The sequence below is a fragment of the Aphelocoma coerulescens genome, chromosome 12 (genome assembly GCF_041296385.1).
Source record: "Aphelocoma coerulescens isolate FSJ_1873_10779 chromosome 12, UR_Acoe_1.0, whole genome shotgun sequence".
Taxonomy (NCBI): Eukaryota; Metazoa; Chordata; class Aves; order Passeriformes; family Corvidae; genus Aphelocoma; species Aphelocoma coerulescens.
In genome coordinates this window covers 17,103,512-17,126,681 of record NC_091026.1, presented here as the reverse complement: position 1 = coordinate 17,126,681, position 23,170 = coordinate 17,103,512, and the positions used below count along the sequence as shown (strand labels likewise).

Sequence of the window (23,170 nt, the reverse complement as noted above, 5' to 3'; positions counted from 1 at the left end):
TTGGAAGGCACTGTACACCTGAGCCTTGTGCAAAATTTCAGTCATGGTTTTGATGTCAGGGAGTGTTGAGGAGAGGGTTGGGCTTTCACCTGCCCCTGTGCCCGGGCAGCTCCTAGGGGATGGACAAGGGGTGCCACTCCTGGGTCCTTGGCAAGCCCAGCCTGCTGAAGGTTGCCCAACAACCCTTCGATCCTTGTGCATGATGCACAGACAGGTGGGAGCAGTGTTACTGTCCAACAGCACCTGAAACTCTGGTGTTCACTGCCCACATCAGAATAACAAAACTCCTTGTGAATGCAGCTCCTGGTGAAGCAGGACAAACAGACAGCTCTGGGCATCTCCCCGGGGCTGTGGAGCTCTCCAGCTCTCCTCCAAAAGCTCACACAATGGAGACATTGTGTTACTACTGAGCTTGCCAGCATCACAAAGCCAGGTGGAAATGACCGCAGTGAAGGTGCCACGGTGAGAAGAAATTACGTGTTTGCACTTCTGAGCAGGCTGAACCTCATATTTCATGCACCCAAAGGAACAAGCAGCTGTTCGGAAACCTTTGTAGCACAATCCTGAAGGAAACGTTCTTCTGCCATTAGATTCGTGTTTTCTAAGAACTCTATTTTCTTCAGAACAAGTTAATATACACAGGAAAAGACATCTTGAGTGTTCCTGACTCTCCTACACTATCCAGGAATAGTGATAGACTGCGAGTTTAAACACATTCTTCCACTGCACAGTGAGAGAAGTGTGTTTAATGCTGTGAGCAGAACACTTACCATGTTTGCCTTTGCCAGAGCCGGCAAGACTACACTGTTTTAAGAGTACTTATTACATACATAAGTAACAGTGGATGTCATCTGTCTGCCCCCAGAATAGATGTTCTGCATCTTCAGTGCAGGTTAAAAAAAGGATTTGTGAAAAGATGCACAGCATGATACATCTTCTGCTTCAGATATTCCTAATTGCTTTGTCTATGGCTTTTTCTGAGGAAAAGAGAGAAGACACCCAGAGAAGGCCACCATATTGGAGGCTGATTTGGAGCCTGATCTGAGCTCCCTGGAACTGTTTTCTTTGACATCTGGTGATACAGGATCAAGCCCTTGCAAAGATAAATAAATGGTTTTCCAGCATGGTCCAGCACAGGCTGTTCTGCAACACCTGGGGAGGTGCTCAGATGGCAATAAGATTAATAATGTTTATTACAGTGTGCAAGTCCAGCTCCCAGTTGTGTTCCAGCATGGCATGCAGGCAAGAGAGAAACAAATGGAAGTGTTTGCTAGGAAAGTCTCATAGAAGATGTAAGACTCTCTCAGATTACCACTCACCATTGGGTTCAAATCAAAGAAAAGCTTTTATACCTTATTAGAAGACATGCAGGGTTGTAGTCATATATTATCATGAGTCAATTTACCACCAGTACAGCTCTGAGGACTATCAGTGAGAAATGCTGCACCTTCTGTGATTTGCAGCTCTATTTCACAGTGTTTAAAGTGTTTGAATGTATTTTAAGAATATATATAGGTTTGATGGTGTTAATATAGATGGGTTTGTTGGTGTTTCCCCCCACCAAATGAAAATGCTGACAGTCTTGGAGCTGCTCTGGCATTAATGCCATCCAGGGATATCTTTGTGACCATCACTGTGTGTAATGCCTGCTTTGGAAATAAACTCTTTGAGAATAAACATAACTTCAGTGCCATTCAGAGAGTGGCACAGTTGTCAAGGACCTTGGGACATGAAAGGAAGACACTGTGCTGTCTTTTCATTGGAAAGTTCACAGATTCTGCCTAGAGATCCCTCTGATATTTTCACTTTTCAATATATAGTGCTTACCAAAAATAAAACTGAGAATTTTAAGTGCTTTCCAAATTTAATGACACAGAGTTTTACATGGAAAAAAATTCTGTTGTAATAAACTCAGCATTTTCTGTTTTACATTATCTATAAATTTCCCCAACTAAAGAGTGAACAATTACACAAGGATGTCCATGGGTGTGACCTACCTTTAGTTGCTGTACCAGGGTATTAAATAAAGCCCTGTCCACTTCTGGCTACTCTGCTCTGGTTAGGATTTTGTTTCTGAAACTTGATCATATCAACAGACAACCTCAACTTCATTGGGGGGGGAGTCATTAACCATGAGAGGAAGGAAGAGTGAATTAATGCAGCAGGGAAATCGAGGCAAAACCAGCAACAACAATAGTAATGTTTGTTTTTTCTTTGCTTTGAAAACAACAAAGTCAATTCAGATGAGACAATGCATCAAAACCTCCAGTTTCACACTGCAGTGAGGAATAAAGAGAATTTGAGAGGTTTGAGTTAACCCTGCAAAACAACAAGCAGCTGCCCATGAGCACTGGGATGGACCTGCCCCAGCACTCATTGTGGGATGTGCAGGCAGCCCCATCAGAGGGTAGCCTCAGGGGATCTGTGTGGTGTTGTGCATCCCAAATCCCAGCCCAGGGAAGAGGACAGGGGCTGGCACGGCCATATGGTGACTGGGGTGGCCTACTGACATTAATAAAAACAAACATTGCTAAGCCCTCCACTGGGAGGGGGAAGGACAGGGCTGTGTGTTTTCAGTTCAAGTTCAGTTTGTGACTTACTTGTTCTGAGTTTTTTTAATTACCCCTTTTAGCAAGTATCAGCAGAGTGCAGTCTTAAACAACAATAAACAAAAGAACTTGGAAAGCAGACTTTAGCTTTCTTTACAACATTTCTTAGGGCTGTTTCATATAATAGGGCCACCACACACCTACAAGTTCCTCCCCATCCCTGGGGTGTTCAAGGCCAGGTTCCACAGGGCTTGGAGCAACCTGGTCTAGTGGAAAGTGTCCCTGCCCACAGTGGCTGGTTGGAACTAGATGGGCTTTCAGTCCCTTCCAACCCAAACCACTCCATAATTCCATAAGACCAAAAACCCCAGTCTGGGGCTTAAATACAACTTCAGGTATAGCCACTCCATCTCAGTGACTCCCAGAGAGGATGATTCTCTTTCAAGACCTGCTGGAATAACAACAGGGTGCCAGGATGCTGTGATCATAAAATTCAAAACAGGCAAAACATAAAAAAAACGACCTAGCAGCAAGAAGCATGTGAAATACCATGAGATCCTGCTGCTCCCTGGACTAACCCCAATTCCTGTAATAGATTTATCTCATGGAAGCCATTTCATAAAGGCACAACCGCCAGGACAGAAATACGGACCTAAAGAAAAATGTGATAGGGAAAGAAAACAGTGGCTGAAGGAAAATTTAGGAGATCCAATCTACAAACAAGTCCTGGGGGCTCAGATAAGGCTCTCCTGAAGGATGCACAGCTGTATCCCACATCCAGCCCGTCGGGTTTCAGGGATTGCCTTGCCTGTTGACCAGCTGAGGCTGTGTTTCTGCTGCAGTTAACACTTGATACCAAAGCTGTGAGGTTCCTGTGAAAACTCAGTGATTTATCTCGGTGCTTATCAGCCTAGGGCTCCCAAGGATCTCTCGCCAAGAGAGCGATGGGCAGGGAGGGCTCTGGGCAGGCCCTGCAAACCACCCAGTGAACAAAAACCCACTGTGGATTTTGCTGTTGTGGTCATTTAGGGCATGAATTATGTCCAGCCTTTAACATAGATGATGATGTCTGATGCAACAGGGACTTTGGACTTAGCACATAAAAACCTTTTCATAAAGTGTTTGGTCCCCCTTCTTGCAAAGTTGTTACAACTCCAAGGTGTAAGAGAGCAGCATAAAATTCACACTGATCCCTTCAATTCTTTTTTAAGCATCCTTAAATCCAGCTTTTTTTTTTTTTCCCTGCTATACATCTTACTTTTTATAGTTAAAAGTAATTTTAAAGCAAAAAAGAACATAAACAATATACACTGACTCTTGACACTCCATTGCTTTTTTAAACTAGAATAATAAAAATTTGCAAATGAACAAAAGAGTGGGAGGAAGATATCTGATTTACAATGTTTTTGAGATAAAGAACACTATAAAAAAAGATCAATGTGAATAATAACGCATTGTTAACTGAGTCATGACATTTCTATTCTCAGTGAAGATTTGAACAGTAGAGCTCTGCAAATGAGCACCTTGTGCCATTTTCAAAGTGGGAGGAAGACATATAATTATAATTTTTAAAGTGAAGAGAATTTAAAAAAAAAATCTCTGTGAAAAAGTTTATTGAAAAACATATCGACATATCAATATGACATAAATTACTTTAATTTTATTAAACTAGGATGGGGGAAAACCTCTTTTTGAAGACTGGCTACAGAAAGCATACCTTGAAAAGAATTTTCTTTATTAAAAACTCTTTGCTAAGATGAAACAGCACTGAATGTCAGCACTACCGTATATTTATTCTGTAACTCTTCCAACAGCCGAGATCTATAAAAGAAACATATTTTCAAAACAGTTTTAACCTCCATTGATTGTCTTGATCATTCGTATTAGCATTTTTCATGTCACCTATTGAAATCCCTTAAAGGAACCTTTTATTCAGTCAAAATTAATGAAACCGTTTTCTTAAAACAGCCTCCAAAAAGCAAAAAGGACGTAATGTTGTGCATTTTATTTGACATACGTTTTCTGCCATTTCACTTATTTGTGTGATGAGAGCAATACTTCATATTTATGCTATCAAATCTGCAGAGAAAAGTGATTTTGAGAGAGAAGAAAACCAACTCTGCTCTTGCTGTGTGTGCAATTTAAATCCACAGTGAAAATACAGCATTGATCAGATTACTCCAATTGAGTCATTTAGTGCTTTGGCATTCCTGAAGTTAGGGCCCAGCTGTGAAATCATAGTTGGGGCCAAACATTGCTGTTAGGTGAGTGCACATGGCTCCCATTTTCTTCAAAGGGAATGACACACATGGCCAATATTTAGCTTTCACCTCTTCCATTCTTCAGCTAGCAAAGCCAGAACCAATGGAGTATATGCAGGCAATTTAACAGAATTAAGAATACAATCAAGATTTTCCAGGACTTAGTAGTGATTTGGGATATATAATTCAATACACCTCAGAACGCAGATGCTCAGCATATTCTGAAAATCAGGCCATCTCAAATGTCTTGCTTTAAGCAGGTAAAATCATAAATTACTCTGAGTATTTTAGCCATTAGATCCTAACAAACTGGGTGTAGTACACCTCTTCAAAATTATAAGCTCCAATTTCTGGCTTGGCTGGGATGCCTGAGAGAATTACGACACCCCAACCCATTTTTATTCCTGTGCTGGCACACAATTCTCCCCTTCTATTACCATTATGGGACTTGAACACAGTGCAGGTGCCCTTCTGCAGCAGGTGACCCCTAGGGAAAATCCAAGTCCTGGCTCTGTAGGTCCCCTGGGATGGACTGGGCTGCTGGGATGGCCCACAAGACCTTACAGAGTAGGTGCCATGGAGAGAAAAAAGGATGCATCCCAAAAATCTAGCTGCCCCATGCCGCCTGCAGATCTTCATTTCAACTCAAGGTCAAGTGGAAAACTTTTCTACCATCCTTGCTGACTCTCCTCTTCACTTTCTCCTGACTCCATCTGTTCCTCACCCATCTCCTTCGTTCCGCACTCGCCTCCCTCTTCTTCCTGTGTCCATCTGTTCCCTCCTTCCTCGACACAAGTCGGGGAAGGGAAGTAAATTCAGTCATTCACTGAACAGATTTCAAGATGAACCCCCTCCCTCTCCAGTTCTAACTTCATTCATCATGGCAAAAATTATAATGAATAGAAATGTTGAAGGTGAAAATTTATTAGGGATTGTGTTTCTTTCTTATATGAAAAGCAGTTAAAGCGGCATATAAACATTGGCTTCATTCATTTTTTCTTAATATATGGTATAATTAGTGAGAAATATTAGTGGAAGTGCTTGCTATGCAGTCCATCAACACATGCCTGTCAGAGCTTAGGATCTGGGCCAAAAGTTTTTGCCAGTCCTGTGATAGATTTATAATAAGCCTATAGAAGGCTTTACAGTTAGCTGGGTCACTAATTCATGAAGTTAAAATGTATGCAATGAGGTCAAAAATTCACTATTGATAAAATACCCCCTCCCGGGATTGCACCATTAGCTTTGTTACTGCAACAGCAAAATAAAGTAAACCCAAAGCTCCTGTGAATTACCAGTCCATCATCGTAAATCAGTAGTGAAGCACTTGCACGAGTTCATGATGTCATCTGAAGCCCGGGATATATTTATAGCCTTGTGTACTATTTCCTGTTTCCTTATGACAAAAATAAACAGTCTCTAAATCCCCTGCATCCTTATGCCTGAGCTCAGCAGAATGTAATGGGCACGAATCTCTGAAAGCCCCTGTGATATATTGGTCTAGAGCAGCTCCCTTCTGATGGGCCGTGGCGCCCACGCTCCCTCCAGCCTCTCCCATGTGGGCAACAGCAGTTCCCATGGATTCTGCTCCATCTGCTGCACTCACTGCTGGGATAGTCCCACACCCCCCCCGCCTTCCTCCCCCTGACACTTAGAGGAGGAAAGAAGATTTAAGCCTCCAGGCCTTAGGCATGGAGTGAAGGGCCTGGCAGGCACAGCCAAGGTGGAGGAGCCACTGCTCCATGTGGGGGCCTGGGCTTGCCACCACGGGGACCTTGGGCATCTTGTCCACCAAGACTGCCAGACCATGAAGGTTGGAGTTTGAGCTGAAGTTTCCTCTCTCCTCCTTTGTTAATGACTTGGGAACCTCATGTAAGGTTTCTGGGGTCTTTGGGCATGGATGATGCCCCATATTTCATCTCAGACCTCCCAGCGCTCAAATTTTCTGTACCTACCTGAACTTCTGTGTTTGCCAGTGGTCCTCTTCACCTCTTTTCAGGTGAAACTTTCTCTCTTAGCAACTTGTTTTATTTTTTGCTTCCTTTCCAGCTATGAGACAGAGGGTAACACAAACAGCGCACCATCCCATGTAACCTCCCTTTGCAAGGAAGTGCACTTGCTTCTGTTTGACCTCAGAGGAACAACTGCTGAAGTCAATGACTGTCACTAAGTGACTGAGAGTGATAGCTGTGCAAAACCACATTTATTTGATATTTATCCCACTTCAATTTTGTTTTTTTTTTTCTCCACCAAGACCGTCGCACCAGCTCCCTGCCTCTGCTGGCTCTCCCTGGGGTGACACCAAGCAGTGAGGACCATCCAGGTAAGCTGCTGACCCCGTGCATGCAGATACTGCCTCCCTGGTAGAGAATGATATCCTTTAAACTAGCAAGAAAAAGTGTTTTGTTTTTCTTTTTTACTTCTGCTTTTTTGAAGCACTGCCATCAAACCCTGAGGTTTGTGTTTCATTGTTCTGTGAGTCCTTTCAAACCAAGTGAGTTCAGAGCAAGCCTTTGTATGCACAAGTTATCATCCATCAGGTCTGCCTGTGCCATCTCAAGACTGAATGGACATGGCACACAGCTCTCTCAGTGATGAGCATGTGATACATTAAACAGACAGGTAGCAAGAGCAGTGCACGGGATAGCGAATGGCAGGGGGAGCAGCCAGGCGTTCTTTGGTGCTTTCGCTGCACTGATACACAAAGATGCCTCAGGGGGAAATTAAAAAGTTACAGGTCCTAAACTGCTACAGTTTTCCACACAGTTTATCATTAACCCTTGGGATTCCTTGTCACAGGGGCGAGAGGCAAAGGGCCATTGCCAGGATGGATTGGGACAAATGCCAGTGTCGAGTAGAGCCACAGGTTCCCTCGTCCTTTGCTTGTAAGACGTGGATGAACCCTTTCAATTCTCCTTCTCTTTCAGTGACATCTCCCCCTAAACAGTTGCTCCAAGAGCTGCTTTGGATTACCTGCACTGCTGCAGTCCCTGTCCAGCAGAACAGAGCACCTCTAAAATCCTCTGTCCTTTATCAAAAATAGACTTAGAGCCCTTGTATGCCTCTATATTAAATCTAATTTCAGAAGCATGCAGGGAAACTGCAGACTCTTCTCCAGGACTGCAAGATGCTGGTTTGTGCCTAAAGCCAGTGAAGAGAAACAGAGGTCAGGGGACATACTGCAAATGCAAGTCTTGGTATCACTGCTCCTGCCTATTAACCAGAGGGATCTGGGGTTGGCATCAGTGGAAAGTAAGTGATTTACTTTCTGCTTTCATGAATTTAGACACTGTAGTCAGCCATCTGAATCACCCAACTCCAAAAAGAAAAAGAAAAAAGAAATTCCATGTGAGTATTGAGACTATCTTTAATACAAACATGGGTGAACGATCCCAGTCTTCTTCTGCAACAGCCAAGGCGAGTCCCAGCTTCCCTGTGTGAGGAAGAAAGTTGCTACTTCATACTATTTAAAAATGGCACATTGTGGGGGTGTACCTTTAGCAGCCTCTGCCTAACAGTCTAACACTGAATAATCTGAGATTTCTTCATCATGATACACTTATTTTTCCCTTCAAGTTCACTTCAGTGGTTGATTTCTATATGTTAAAAACACAGACATATGTGGACATCTGAAGCTGAACACAGGCTCTTAAAAGAGAGTTGCAAAGTTTGACCCTCTTCCCATCTCTAATTGTAATTTAGTTGTCTTTTTATATTGTCATTTAACAGTAATCATAAATAGTATCAGTGATATGTAATATATTTTTAAAACCTATTTGGCTACATCTATTTGTTCCAAACTCTCAAACTACTGCTGTTCCATCCAGCAACAAACTATAATAGAAAAAAAAAAGTGCTAACCACCTTTTTTTTTTTTCCTGCTGGTCTAGCACAATCTTTATTTCTTCAGACACTTTGTGCAAACATTAAATTGATAAAAGACATAATGTAGATGGACCCACAGCTGAAATGAAGGTAATTGCATAAAAATGAAATGGAGACCTATAATTGTACACTGCTTTAGCCTCTCCCGCAGTGTTTTCTGGAAGCAAGGATCTCGCTTGTCATAGCAAGTTGCTTGTTACAGTGATTGCATGAAGACTTGATCTAGCTGTACAAGACAAGTATAACATTACTGAAAGGGAGCTTTTCAAACTAAGAGTCTGACACTAAAATGTACTGTATTTTCCAAGATGTAGTATGCTTTAACAAACAGAAGAGTCCCTGAGTGACAGCTTTTGTTACCCTTTTGTTTGATGGTGCTGTATTGAAAAATTCAGGTTATGTCTATGCCTTTCTATTTCTGGTTTTGATTTCTCTTCAACAGCACTTCAAGAATAAAAATTGACTCAAAGTATGAATAGTAGAAGTCGGTGGATACAGTAAATGTTAGTCTGGCATTTACTGATTACTTCTGTCAGACTTTTTTCAGTCTCGCTCTTGAATGCTTAAATGCATTCAGTGGGCCATTGTATTGTTGCAGAATTGGGGAACTCAACAGATATATTGTTAATTAAAACACGTCTAGTTTAGATTTTTGGGCAGATTTTGAAAGTGGAAAATAATAGTTATTGTTGCTTAAGCCTTTTGATCTGATCCATGTGTATCCAAAGGCCCAGCCTGGGGGTAGCTCTCGGTGTGGACGAACAGGATCCATTTGTAATATTGGCACCTGAATAAAAGCTGGGGCTTGTGTTTTTTGGACTCAGAAATCAATTATTATCCAATAAATCCAATGCATAAGCAGGACATCGCTTCCTCCTGAGCCCTGCTGCTTCAATTAGCACAACTTTTCCTGGAGATGGTTTGTTATTGAATGGAAGTGCAGGCAAACTTGTGGAATGTCATTGATTCATAAACACTGGAAAACAGTCATTACTGTACAAGTAAGGACATCCAAAATACATGAGTTTTCATATTCTGGATTGAAGAGGCTGGCCAAGAAGTCAGAGAGGGAAAAAAAAAACCCTTTATTTGCTTATTCTGGGGGGAAAACCATCAATAAATCATCACAGATGGGCAAACCCAGACATGCATAGCCCAGGATGCTGATTTCCTCTGACCAAAGGTACAACCTCAGGGGAGAATTGCTGTGCTTTGCACTGCTGGGTCACACCCAGCAGAGCCACTGCCTCTCCTGCCCTTCCCATCTTACCTGTGGCTTTCCTTTATCTTAATGCTCACAAAACCTGACAGTTATAGGTTTCTGAGACTCCTCTCTGTGCCACTTCTCTCTTACTGCCTCCATCCCATCGTTCGCTCCCTGCCCAAGGCCAACCTGTAAACTCTCCAGGACAGGGAAACTCCACATTTCCATCACAGTAGACTTTGTTGTCATTAAGACTTCAAAATCAAGGCAATACCTCTGCCACACAACTTTAAAGCAGTGATTTAAAATGAAAATGATAGCCTAGTTTTTATGCTTACCTTATCCCAAGGTCTTACTCTACTAACCTCTACCCAGATTTTCTGCTTCTACATATTTCGCCAGGTAAAAATTATCTAAAATGGCATGAAACCCTACTACAAGCAGAAATTTAAATGAATTGCTCACTCATTCTGTAAGTAAATTGAGTCATAGAAATCATAGAAAGATTGGCTTGGAAGGGACTTCTAGAATCACATTGTTTGGCCTCTGTCAGAAACGTGCAGTAAGAGCAGGTTGCTGGGGTCCATGCCCAGCTGAGCTCTTCACACAACCACAGCCTTGCTGGGGTCTGCTCTGGTGCTTTACACCTCCCGTGATGAGGAATTCATTCCCTAGGCAGCTCCAGCTGCCCTTGCTGCAGCTTCTGACTGTGCCCTCCTTTTGCCTCTGCGCACTGCTGGGAGGAGTTGGGGTGTGGCTTCTCCATCACCCTGGCTCTGGAGGGGAGCACAGCATCCGGCACCGTTCTTTGCCTTCTCCTCCAGGCCAACCTCAGCCTCTGCTCACACAGAAGGTCTTCCAGACCCCTCACCACTTCAGTAGCCTTCAATGGGCTTGTGCCAGATACCACTTAGACCTCAAATCCTTGCTTCCCCCCTCTTCAGGCCTTATGGTTCCCCTGTTTTTTCACTTACCCTGCAGTCCATCCATCCCATCCACATTTCCTCCTCTCAGCTGCAAGGATACTGGGAACAACTACAGTCTCATCAAGGTTTCACTCTCTGTGAGCCTTTCCTTGGCTTTAATATATGTCAGAAGTCAAAGGTACCTAAAACCCAAGAGATGTGCAGGGTCTCTCTTCAGGCTCCTTGCAGCCGAGTATAAACAAACCACTTTAGAGCACTTACTTGCTGATCTTCTCAGAAAGTAGCATTTGCAAAACTGAGGTGTTTGTAAAGATTGATTTTCTGTATATAGCTCAAGAGCAAGCATATCACAAGATTTAAGTAAGATAAAAAGTGAGGCTGTGCTTGATGTGAGGTGCAGGAGTTAATCAGCTGTAGATAAGAACTGATGAGGTTTTATCATCCCTGCCATGGAGAGAATGACTGTGTTTCTTGGCCTCTTAATCACTTCAGAGAGTGAGTGAAACTATATATCAACCCGTGTTTATCTGTGCCTGAGAAGTTCTTCAGGAATAAATTGAACTCAGAACTCTTCTTAACCTTTCCCGTAGTTGGGGCTTAAAATTAAGCTCTCCCTCTGGTTTTTGAGCTGCCTCTCTGGCACGCTGACAGCATGTGAAGTATCCCATCTCCTAGTTGACTTCCAGGCCAACAATGTAAGTGGGGATGAAGTTATGAAATAAGGAATCTGGATGCTAAACAGAGACCATCTGGCTTTCTTTGCTACAAGATTATGAGCCACGGTGAGCTGGCACATCTGCATCCAGATACCGCCCACGTGCACATTGTTGGCTGTTAATTTAGGGACACAAAGTTGCAGCTGAAAAATAACAAGATAATTGTTTTGCCTTCTTTTATGTCACAAATTGAAGTTAGGATATCAAACTCAAAATCGATGTCAACTGAGGCAATAGTTCTGTTTTCTTTCCAGACCTAATCCCACCCACTGGAAGTGAATTATTACTTAGCCTCTGAGTCCTCTGGGTTTGAGAGAAAACCTTAGAAGGCAAATTCACAAATACCTTTACTATGAATAAGCCTCTGTAAAGGGACTGAAATCACTAGGTACGAAGGGTTAGGCCTTGGAAGTAAACAACTGTAGGTTTGAAAATTCTGCATATGTTATTCTTTCAGATCTCTGCCTTGGTATCACAGTCTTTTTTTCCCTAATCCCATCAGATAACCAGCTTACAAATGAAAAACACACAGATGAAAAGCCTATGAAAGGTATTGTTATGAGTTCTGTCGCAGAATTCAGCATCACAGACGCTTCATCAAAGGGTACCAAAAATGAGAAGAAATTGTCAGATGCAAGCAGATCATCCATTGCTTCCCTGGAGAAATGCAGAGAATTCACTTACATTGAAGATGATGCATCAGTACATCAGAGAGACAGTGATGGTATGTTTTATAAAACAGATCACATTTGAGCTGATTTCTAAATAATGCCCACTGCAAAAGAACTATGTATAACCAACTCGAAATTAAATGTTGAACAGGAGGTTCAAGAACATCGCCAAAAGCAATGTTAAGTTGCCCTGCAGACATTTGTGTGATAGATGAGAATTTCTAGAAGATGATCTTAAATTGTCAGTGATATTAAAGTCATAGAAGAGGAGCTTAGAGCCTATTGTGCCACAGAGCATTTGTACCTTAGTAATGAGTGTTTGCACAGAGGCACCAGTGTCAGTGTCAGATAAATGCTATTCCTGCTTATTCCAGTGGATGTTGAAAAAAGGCTCTGTGAAGCATTTTAGAAGTTTCTTTTGAGTGCCTTTCACAATAATGGATTGGTGTGTTATATCCGATGGAGCTGGCATCTATCGTGCATATCATTTAACAATTCCTAAATTGAGCATTTCTAAATACAGATCAACACAATAAAGTGCCATGTTCTGCAGGAATCCTTAACATCTCTATTGTGTCACCGATCCTCATAAGAGGGATGTCTCTGATATATCTATTAGAATACACTTAATTTCAAGGAAGGGTCTGATTTATTTTATTTAGGGTACTTGTCCTCTTGTCCAGATACTCCCTGTTTGTGAGTTTGAGGACTATCTCAACCATTACTGGCACACAGGTGTGTACCATGTGATGCAAATAACAGATTTCATACTCCTTAAAAAAGCTGAACATGAAGGAAATTAACAACAAAAAACCCCCAATCTGTGCTTAATTAATAATGTTAAGGGCTGGATAGAAGCCAAGAAAACCAAAGGAAGCCAGATTTGTGGTTGTCACTGCATACTCAGCTCACTCCACTCTGACAACTTACTGCTTATTCCACATAGACGAGGCCAAATCCTGTTTGCTGGTGCTTGGAGAACCTCTGAAGGCAGAGCAATAGATGAGGAAATTGGTGATTATTTTGTTCCCTGTGCTCAGACAAGAGCAAATCCAAAACTCATTGGTCTCTCCAAGGATGACCAGCAAGTCTCCAGCAAGCTTTGGACCAGGGTTGTTCTGAGTCTCATCTGTGTGGGCAGACGCCAGCAAACAAGAGCAGGAAAGATTAGAGATGAGGCATGCTAGAAAAATTATTATAAATTCTTCTTTTGTGCTAATTAATCTACTAATGTAGAGAACAAGAGTTGAGGTCATTGTTCTCACTGAGATAAACACTGTAAAGCCGTTTGGCAAACAGCAGGGAAAACAGAGGGGAAAACAAGAGATTGCATCTTCTTTTATGCAGTTTGTGGCTAATTTATTTTCAAATATATAAATGAATGCATAGGAATGGATGTCTAATTGCTAATATCTATTATTTATATACATTACCCCACTTAAAACAGGACCAAAAAGCCTCACGCATGCAGATTTTTTGAAATGTGTTACATCCATTATCACAGTTCATGGTGTGTGCTCTGATGGGAATTTAAAAGCATCTTTACTGCACATCACAGAGTCGGTGCTGAAACATTACTTTATTATTAAAATCTTGTGCTTTTTGTGTGCTCTCTTTCCTGGATGAAGCCCTACGAATCATATCTATTCTCTCCAGATTACATAAGCACCATTATGGTTAACACATTCAAGAAAAAAAACCTGTTATTAAAAAAATGGATCTTTGGAGAGGGAGAAAAAAAATTGCCAAATCCTTAATTAAGACATAATTTTGAATTCTGTCTCTCACATCTATGTATAGGAAGGAAATTTCAAAAACATAAGAGATCTAAAAAGAATTGTCTTAATTACACCAAGGACTACTGGATAAAATGATTACATTTTCTACAGTGTAAATTTCATACAATTAAATGCAGTGGTGTCACCTTATTAAATGTTTCAATTTTATAATTATTTCAGTTCATTTAGTTAGAAAAAAATATAAGAATGAATTTACTAAGTATCACTGAAATCTAGTCATTCTTATTCAACAGAACTGACTTAGAAGTTAGTTGTGCTTGTCTGAACCTAAATAGATCTTGACATATTTAAATAAGTATTAAAATTGATAACATTGGTGATGATATGCCACTTAGAAAGAAGTTCAATCATATGCTATTTATTCTTGCTACCTGCTTTAACTGCCGTTGTTTTTTTTTTTTAATAAAGAAGCTGGAATGATTTTTTTTTAATTTTGTTTTTCATCAAGAAAGCTTTCTTAAAAAAAAAAAAAAAAAAAGAGCATAATTCTGGAAACTTCCTGGCAGTGAACTTAATGTTACGTGAGATAGAAAATGCCACAACAGAACCAATGCAGTTGAATGAGTTCACAGTTAGTCATCCTAGGGCAAGAAATGTGGTTATAACCATATGCTTTCCTGAAAGAACCAATGAAAAGACATTCATATTGTTGAAGGCATTTTTCCTTTCCAAAAACAAGAAGGGAAAAAAAAAAAAAGGAAAGGTCTGGGTCTGTGCTCCAACTGGATTCACACAGTTGGAATCTCACACCTGCTGCACCCGAGCAGCCTCCCCAGATGCTGGAGGCTGAGGGATGGGGAGTTAATTAGTTGATTTTTGGAGGGCACAAACATAGCACAGAGTTTTAGTCATGGTGACCAAGTTTTCAGGAATATTCACTGGCTCCAGACACACATCCTACATGATCTATTTTCCAAACTTTTGACTCCTTTGAAAAATTGACATTTGTGAACAAAAAAATGCGAACCACATTTAGTGGGTAGCTGGCAGGACCCTGAGCTGACACTCGACCAGCACACTGCCCTCTCTGAATGCTCTTCTCCAGACCTGCTCTCCCTTCCTGTCCTTGGTGGTCATTAAACATTTTTAGTGTAAACTCTTGTGAAAATGAAAATAAACTGCAGTGTCACCTGTGCTGGTGTCGTGGTTTAATCCTGGGCAGCAACCCAGCCCCATGCAACCCCTCACTCACTGCCCCTCTGCAGAATGGGGGAGTCAGAAGGGTAAAAGGAAGAAAACTCATGGATTGAGATAAATACAGTTTAATAGGACAGAAAAGTAAGAAAATAATAATAATAATAATAGTGATAAAATAATTAGAATATACAAACATTGCAATTGCTCACCACTCACCAACTGATGCCCAGTCAGTTTTGAAGCAGAAACTCATGCTTGTTTTCTCCCTAATTTAAATTGATGCCATATGGTCTGCAATATCCCTCTGGCCAGTTAGGGTCAGCTGTCCTGGCTGTGTCCCATCCCAGGTCCTTATGCCTCTCCAGCCTCCTTGCTGTCCGAGCATGAGAAGATAAAATTGGGTTTAAAGGGCTTGTTCTTCTGGATGGCACTGCCACAGAATATTTTCATTCAAATTATTTTCATGCAGCTGTTGTTTTTCCAGAGCAAACAAAATAGAAAATAAACTTTTCACTTGTCTCTATAGAAGTATAGAAGTAGTTATCATCAGTGTATTTTTAGCCCACCCCTCTCACTTCTGTGTAGCTACACTGGCCTAAAACTGGGTAATCTCAGCTCACCCTTGTTCTTACATCTCCCTGCTTTTCCTTTCTCTTAGATGAATGCGCAACACTTATCCTGGCCTGCTTGTTCTGCCAATTTTGGGACTTTCTTATAATGCTGCCTGATACCTGTGAACATTGGCTGACAGATACCTGTTGTCCATCCAATAGATACTACCAGACCTCCGATGAAGACCACGGCAACAACGACTGCAACTGTGACTGTGACATTGATTGCAGCCTCTTTGAGTCCTGCCACGAGACTGGGGAGTGCCTGGAACTTGCCATGGAGATTTCGGAAGTCTGCTATCGCTAATAGGAAAATAATTGACAAAATTCCTTGAAACAACCTGACAGATTACAAAGGAGGTTTTGGGTTTTTTTTTTAAATATTAATCATAACCAGAGGTTTTGCCAATGAGGACTATGTGCATCTTGCTGCTCCCTCCCTGGAGGTCTCTATATCTGTACCATTCTGGTGGCATGATATCACAAACTGCTGAAACCAATAAAGGACAAAAGAGGGTCTTCTCTGCCATAGATGACAACAGAATTCCTAAGTGCCAAGCGTGCTCGCTGCTTTATCCGCTGTAAATCCAAGGCTTTTATAAACCTTTAATTCCTTTAAACACGGATTTCCCCATTCATAAACACAGAACAAATTAGGATATTATTTTAGGACTGATATATATATTAGTTCATCTTCCTAATGGATTCATACCTAAACATGTATTACACATTGTTGGTTATTATAAATAATTTATGATATAGCATCATTTTATAATTAAAAATTTATTTATTCAATCTCTTGAAACACTCTTATATGCCAGTATAGGTAGAAAAAAAATTTAAATGAATTAGAAACCATGCTACTGGTAATTACAGCAAATGTCACTAAAAATCTCCAGCGAATTTTGTGGAGGAAGCATTTTCATGGGGTAGTGCAATTCAACAGTGTATTAATGTGCTGGCCCACGGTTATGTAATAACAGGTTATGCCTATTGTTCATTAGTTATAGGAAAGGGCTCCTTAAGTGTAATTAGCCTAAATGGGAATTGACTGCACACTTCCAGAGGAGAATTACCCTGTGGATAGCCAGTAACTCCTTTGCTTGATTTTCATTTGTAAGACTTCTGCAAGAAACAGAATATTGCCACCTATTCTAGTGCAAACAGGCATCTCCACCTGTGCACCAAAGATTACAAAATGACAGTATCTATCCTGGTTGTACTTTCAAACTCCCTCTGTCTCTTTTCTGATGGCAGGTCTGATTGATAAAAAGGAAATACATGTTGCACATTACACATATGACAAAGAAAGCATGTAAATTCTGCTGCCTGAGGGTGCAGAACACAGGTATTAAGCACAGAGGAAAATACAGAGTTGCTTGCTCCCATTCAGTATTTATAGACTAACACCAAAGTCAGTGTTTGCTTTGTATAAGCACTAAAATTTCTCCCAAACCCCCCAGTGATCTCAGTGCAGAAGTGCCTGTGGAATCACAAACAAGGATCCTGGGCAAGATACTGGGATATTAAGCATTTCTAAAATAATTGAAGCCAGTTGCTTGTTAAGCATAGTCCTGATGCACAAATATTTAATGGGAAAAAAATAATCATGATATTTTCCTTTCCTTCTGTAAAACTCACATTTTCAAAAAATCAGAAAGTAAGAAGTAGAACCACTAACAACCTTTGTCCAGGTGTCTTACAAAACCTAGTGACCAGAAGAAAACAAACCTCAGCAATGCAGTGAGCAGCCCAGAACACCTCGTTTCAGTGCTCCTTCCAGGACATTGGTGGGGAATAGAAGAGATTTGTTTATCTTACATTGTCACATCATGAGCTGTAGTCACCTAAAGGAAAAAAATCATTAGTCCTTCATCACCACACCATTACCAGCCTGCTGGCTGTGTCTGGACCCAAACCCCAAAGCACAGCCCACTGCCCTCCAGGAGGCACTGGTTTGGGTCACCTCCCCCAGGATGGGCAATGCTGAATTTTAATGCTTCAATTTGCATTCTCCCACAGACTTTTGATTTTAAATCTTCCAAAGCTAAGCTAAACTCTCACTGCTACATACCAGGCCACAGAGGCTTGCATCATTCCATCCTTTCTACCACAAGTTGTCCTTGACAAAGTGGCATGTGAGTATTTGTGAATAAAAACTCTGGCCCGAGGCATTTAGGAGTCAGAAAAGCAGAAAGCTTGTTCCACATACCATTTCCCAGAGAAGTACCAATAAAGATGCACCTTGGCAGTCCTTGCTCTTGATGCCACTCTCCAAAAGGGGAGATTTCATGTCCAATGGCTGGAAGGAGCCCAAGAGGGGAAACCAGAGGGTGGCATACCCCAAAATGTTGTCAGTGAGAAAATCATAGATAGGGAACTTGCCTTTCAAGCCAGGATGTCTTGTTCCAGTTCTGAGTCTGCAAGAAAAAACACATTGGCCACACTGGGATAACTCATGGCAACTGAAGTCTCATTCAGGTGTGGAATCGTACTGGGGACTTTTGGCTGAAATGCGGATTTTTTTTCAACTCTTTTCCTAGGAATCATTATTCAAAAGATTTTTTCATGTTGTAATCCATAAGTTAAGGCCTACTGAGGTCATGTCTATTACAGGACACGGGTAAGGTCAAAGACAGAATTACAGCGGTCACAGGTATAGCCATGATTAGACAGGATGTCCCAGCTGCTGTTGTAGTGAACGGTGGTGTTTTAAATAACACAGCAACATCTCCCTCCCTGAGGTGTACAATGGCACATTGCTCAGTTTTCTGCTTTAGGAAGTAGATTTTTTGAGACCTTTTTAAGCAACGAAACCTTGAAAAACATGTTTTTTTCATACAACACAGTAGAATCAGCATCTTATGATAACTTTGTTGTTAATTCCAACATTCAAATATATTGACACCAGAGAAAGTCAATCAGACTTTTCCATTAACTATTCCAGAAACTGTGTTTCCTCTTTGAAATGCCATCCTATTCCCAAACTAAACTGACTTCCTGGTGCAGAAAAATACCCATTTATCAGATCTGAACATGGGTAGATACTCCAGTGAAACCGAAACATTTGGAACAATTTGGGGCTGTCTCTGTATTTTTTATTTACTGGGAAGGAAGGTCTGGGTGCTTGAGTAGGAGGCGTTTGGGTGGATGGCTGTTGGGAACATGTTGGACTCAGCTGTGCTCCCGGGGAGATGTCAGTGTGTGAAACCAGCTCCTGAAACAACAAATAGAAGTTCCCATTTTGCAAACGGGAACATCGCTCCGACACGACGCCTCTCCCCAGCACCAGAAATGCGCTGACAGATTGCTTGGGGGAAGAGAGAGACAGAGAGAATAACGGAGAGCTGCATTGCTACCTTCCACAGGAAAGGACCATGGGATGCTGTCTAAGGATCTCCTCTTGGAAATGACCCAGCAGTCTCATCCTTGAGACAAAAATGTCTTTTCACCTCCTTTCACTCTGTTCTCAGAACACAATACGGATTAGGATGTAAACTTTAGAGGAATTGATGTTTGCTAAATATTGGAAAAGCCTCTGGGGGCTTGCAAAAGTTTAAAGATCAGTTACCTCAAAGGATATTAAGTTGTCTGACTGACCATGAGCTCTTCCATAATGTCGTTCCGGTGCCTTACTCTCCATGTACAATATGAGTCCCATGTACACCCCCAAGTATAGGAATGGAACATATTATATTACCTCATTCGACTTTCCTCTGCTTCCTAAGGCACTTTGATCATTCATACTCTCTCAAGCAATCATCAACCTCTTCCAAATGTCCAGACAATGCACAATTCTGCCTTAACTCCAATGCTGCTTAGGGATTCAGGCTGAGTGCTACAGCTGAGCTCTAGAAGACTTTGGTTCTCAGGAAGAAAGCAAAATACAGGAACAATTAAGATGTTTGCAATTGTATTTCTCCTGTTATGCTTGTACAGTATCAAGAAAAGTTCAATAGTGTTGGAACTAAGAATGTATGTATCTATTAAATTTTTCTTTTAATTATATGAAACGTGTGGTTCCATTGCTTTCATCTTCATCTCTTTGGGTTCTCTTAAATGCAAGGTAAGTTTCCTATTATGCAAGAAAATGAGTTTACCACGCAGACTGGGATTTCCAGGCACTGCTCCACTATAATTCACTGTAACTGAGCATTAATCATGATTAATAATCTATCATTCCTGTGGCTAAGGAAAAAAAAAGGAGGAGTTCATTGAGAAACTGCCCTTTCTCTTAGCATACCTCATATAATTGCACAGTGGAACAATTCTATGGAATTCATTATTCTGCTGGTAATGATCTAGATTTCCTTAACATTGCACATGAATGGGAATCGTTGCCATCTGATGGATGTTCCATGGCCTGTGCAAAATGAGTTGGTGGGTGCAAGCCAATTCATAATGGATGTGTGCCCATATCACAAAAAACACCATTATAATTGGTACCCTTAGGAAAAATGCCAAGGTCTGAGTGTAAACAGAGCACTTTCTGTCCCAAGAGCTCGTGCTTCCGTGGTCAGAGTTGAAGCACAACAGAATGAGCAATGCCAAACTGCATCTGCTGCCTCTGTAAAGGGCTTCACTCTCCTGAGGTAGCACTTGGCATCTTGGACGCTTGGTAAAATTAGAAGAAAACTTACTCTGAAGGGCCACACTTGTGTCTCTTCCTCCCACAGTCACTAAAGTCATCATGGGGGCTGTGCAAGTATAAAATGGAGTGGAGACAGTCATTGTTACAGTCCATAATTTGTCCTCTTTCTAAGTGTATCCAGAAAAAAAGATATTGTCACTATATGAGAAGAGTCTGTTCACTAATTCGTGTTTGAAATCTGAAAAATCTTTCTATCAGAAAATGCTGAAAGTCACTGGCTTACCATCTCCTAGTGCTTTCCAGTGGGAGACACCATTTCCCTTGTATTGAAGAGGGACCAGAGACTTCCCACAGAGAAGTTCACAGGTCACTGGAGTACATTGCTGATAAAATGAAGAAAGAAGAATGAAGATATCTCATGGACATCCTATTGGTGGCCTGCATGAACAGAGCAGTTTAAGCAGCAAAGTAATATTGGAAAAGTTTTCTTCCTTATTAGAGAATCCTGCAAATCAATCAGTCATTCACACGCTCACACCACAGTATATTGAAATGACCATGGTACAAAAAGAGGGGAAAAAAACCCCACCTTATCCAAATGCATGCAAAAATCACCATCAATGTCATTAAAATGCAGACTCAATTTATATTGCCAGTTTTGCCATGCTTCCTACAAAGTAAAAAGTAATGCCAGAGAGCAGTGAAGAAAATATTATTAGATCATCTGTATAAAAAGCATGAATGATTTCATTAGCAAGCACAGCTGAGAAAAGACAGGATTTAAATCAAATCTAAATATGATAAGATTATACAGCCAAAGTGACATGTCCATTTTAGAAAACATACAGAAGAAGCAAAACAAAAGCAGAATTTTGGTTTTATGCTGTAAAACATGTTCCATCTCACACAGCATTTAAAAACCTGATGGAAGCATCCTGTCAGCTCCTCAATTTTATACTGTATTTGTTCTAGGTGAGTCACAAATGTGCAGATAATTTAGAAGAACACCCTTCATCTCTGTTGCAGTATATTTGCATTATTCTTTCCTTCAGAGAGTCACTGTGCTGCATCACTTGATACAGTCATCACACAAACCCTTCTAATGGGACAGCAAAGCTGCCCACAGAACCACAATTCTACCTCATAAAAGCTTCTGGGGTATTGTAAACTGGTGTTGCTCCATGTGGAGAGTGAAGCAAAATGTACCAAATGTTGGTGTTAAATGGGACAGCTGATAGTTTAAAATAAAAGGATCAGGTTTTCTAAGGTGTTCTCTTCTGGAACAGGAGAGTTCAGCCTCCACTTCACAAGGCTTTCAATCAAAAATACAGCTGGAAAAATTCTTTCTCCAAGAAGCAATTTTGGATACTACCGTGTCAAACAAAGTCTCCTGTATATGTATATGGAGATAGAGCTAGAGAGGTAAAGGATTAGGAAGCAGAAGGAGATGGGTATCTTTAGGCAATGTAATTGAGAGCAGTTGTTTCTCACTTGTGATCTCCAATTGCTCTGTGAAGTTTTCTCTTGTCGGGGTAATCCTTGTGATTTCTGCTGCGCCAGAGGCAAATAAGCCATGGGATGAAAGCAGGATGAGCCTTTGCCCCAGGTCCCAAAGGTTTCTGCTTCCTCCTGTGCTGCCCACTCCTGTTCTTGTTTACATCCAGGTGGTCTCTCTCACATAAATTTTGCTTGTAAGGGATTTCACCACAGTTCAAAATCAGGAGTGGAGAAGGACACACATCAGTATTCATCTTCTCAAAGATATAATCAAATATTAATCCATTTTAAACCCCTTTATTTTACTATGCATTTCAGTTTTTCCTGTAATCTATAACCTGTACACACCATAAAGTCATCACTGAGAGGGGAAGCTGGAAAAATCCAGCTACCTTTCCAAATGGAAATCAGAATATATATTTTTAGCTACATTAAGCCAACTGCATGCAGCTCTGCACACTTATGTAATTCCCACATAAAAATAATCCATAATATTCCAGAGGAACAAATCCAATTCTTAGTCATATAAATTTTCATATAAGTCCATCAAAACCTATTCCAAAAATGTCTCAGTCTTTTTGAGTGCTAGAGTTGGAACAAAAGAGCGAGTCCTTTAAAATGCCTTTGGAGCTTCCAGGGATGTTAAATCTAATTGCCCTTAGCATAGCACCGATCCACAAAGGTTTAAGTCATGGAAAATGTATTTTACCTTTATACAAGGTATACTATGCAAAGTTTATCGTGGCACAGTAAAGCCATGTCTAACTTGCTTCGTGCAAATTTCAGACAGAAAGAAATTAACCTTTGATGCTTCACTTTGACTAACCAGGACAGAAAAATGTGTCTTCTCACTGCAGACACACAATATTATATTAAATGATATGACACAGCATGGTGTGACATGATAAAATGTCCATTTGTGCACTTAGGTCTATATGTGCAAATAGAAATCCATATTTAGACTCACAGATATTAATAGCAATGTCTCTATGTTCCAAGAAACAAAAAAGGATGGAGACTAGGCAAAGATTAATTGTGATAGAAACCTTCTTAAGACAAAGCCAGAACCAACGCTTCTGGTTGTTAATACCCTTAGAAGCTGTATAATATCCCAGATGAGGCTGAGGACAAATTTTCCAGTGAAAGGGTTGTTCATGACAGAAGGATCACTTGCTAAAGCAGACCTTGCAGCACCATGGGCATTGGGAACTGCTCAGTTCCCTGGAGAGTTCCACAGATCTTTGGCAGCCCACAGAAAAAGGAATGACCCAAGCCCTTGCCTGGAAGCCTGGAAAGTTCTGGAGATTCAGGTCAACCCTCTGT

General features: G+C 41.0%; 1 protein-coding gene across 2 annotated transcripts in view; it reads left to right on the top strand.

The window, feature by feature from the left end:
- Positions 1-16,066, top strand: part of MDFIC2 (MyoD family inhibitor domain containing 2) — a 43,567-nt gene extending 27,501 nt beyond the window's left edge. For both annotated transcript variants that reach the window (XM_069028210.1, XM_069028211.1), the window contains 3 exons: positions 7,065-7,133; positions 12,044-12,265; positions 15,807-16,066. In XM_069028210.1, coding sequence (XP_068884311.1) covers positions 7,065-7,133; positions 12,044-12,265; positions 15,807-16,066 — 551 coding nt within the window. The remainder of the gene's footprint in view (positions 1-7,064; positions 7,134-12,043; positions 12,266-15,806) is intronic.
- Positions 16,067-23,170: the final 7,104 nt, after the last annotated feature.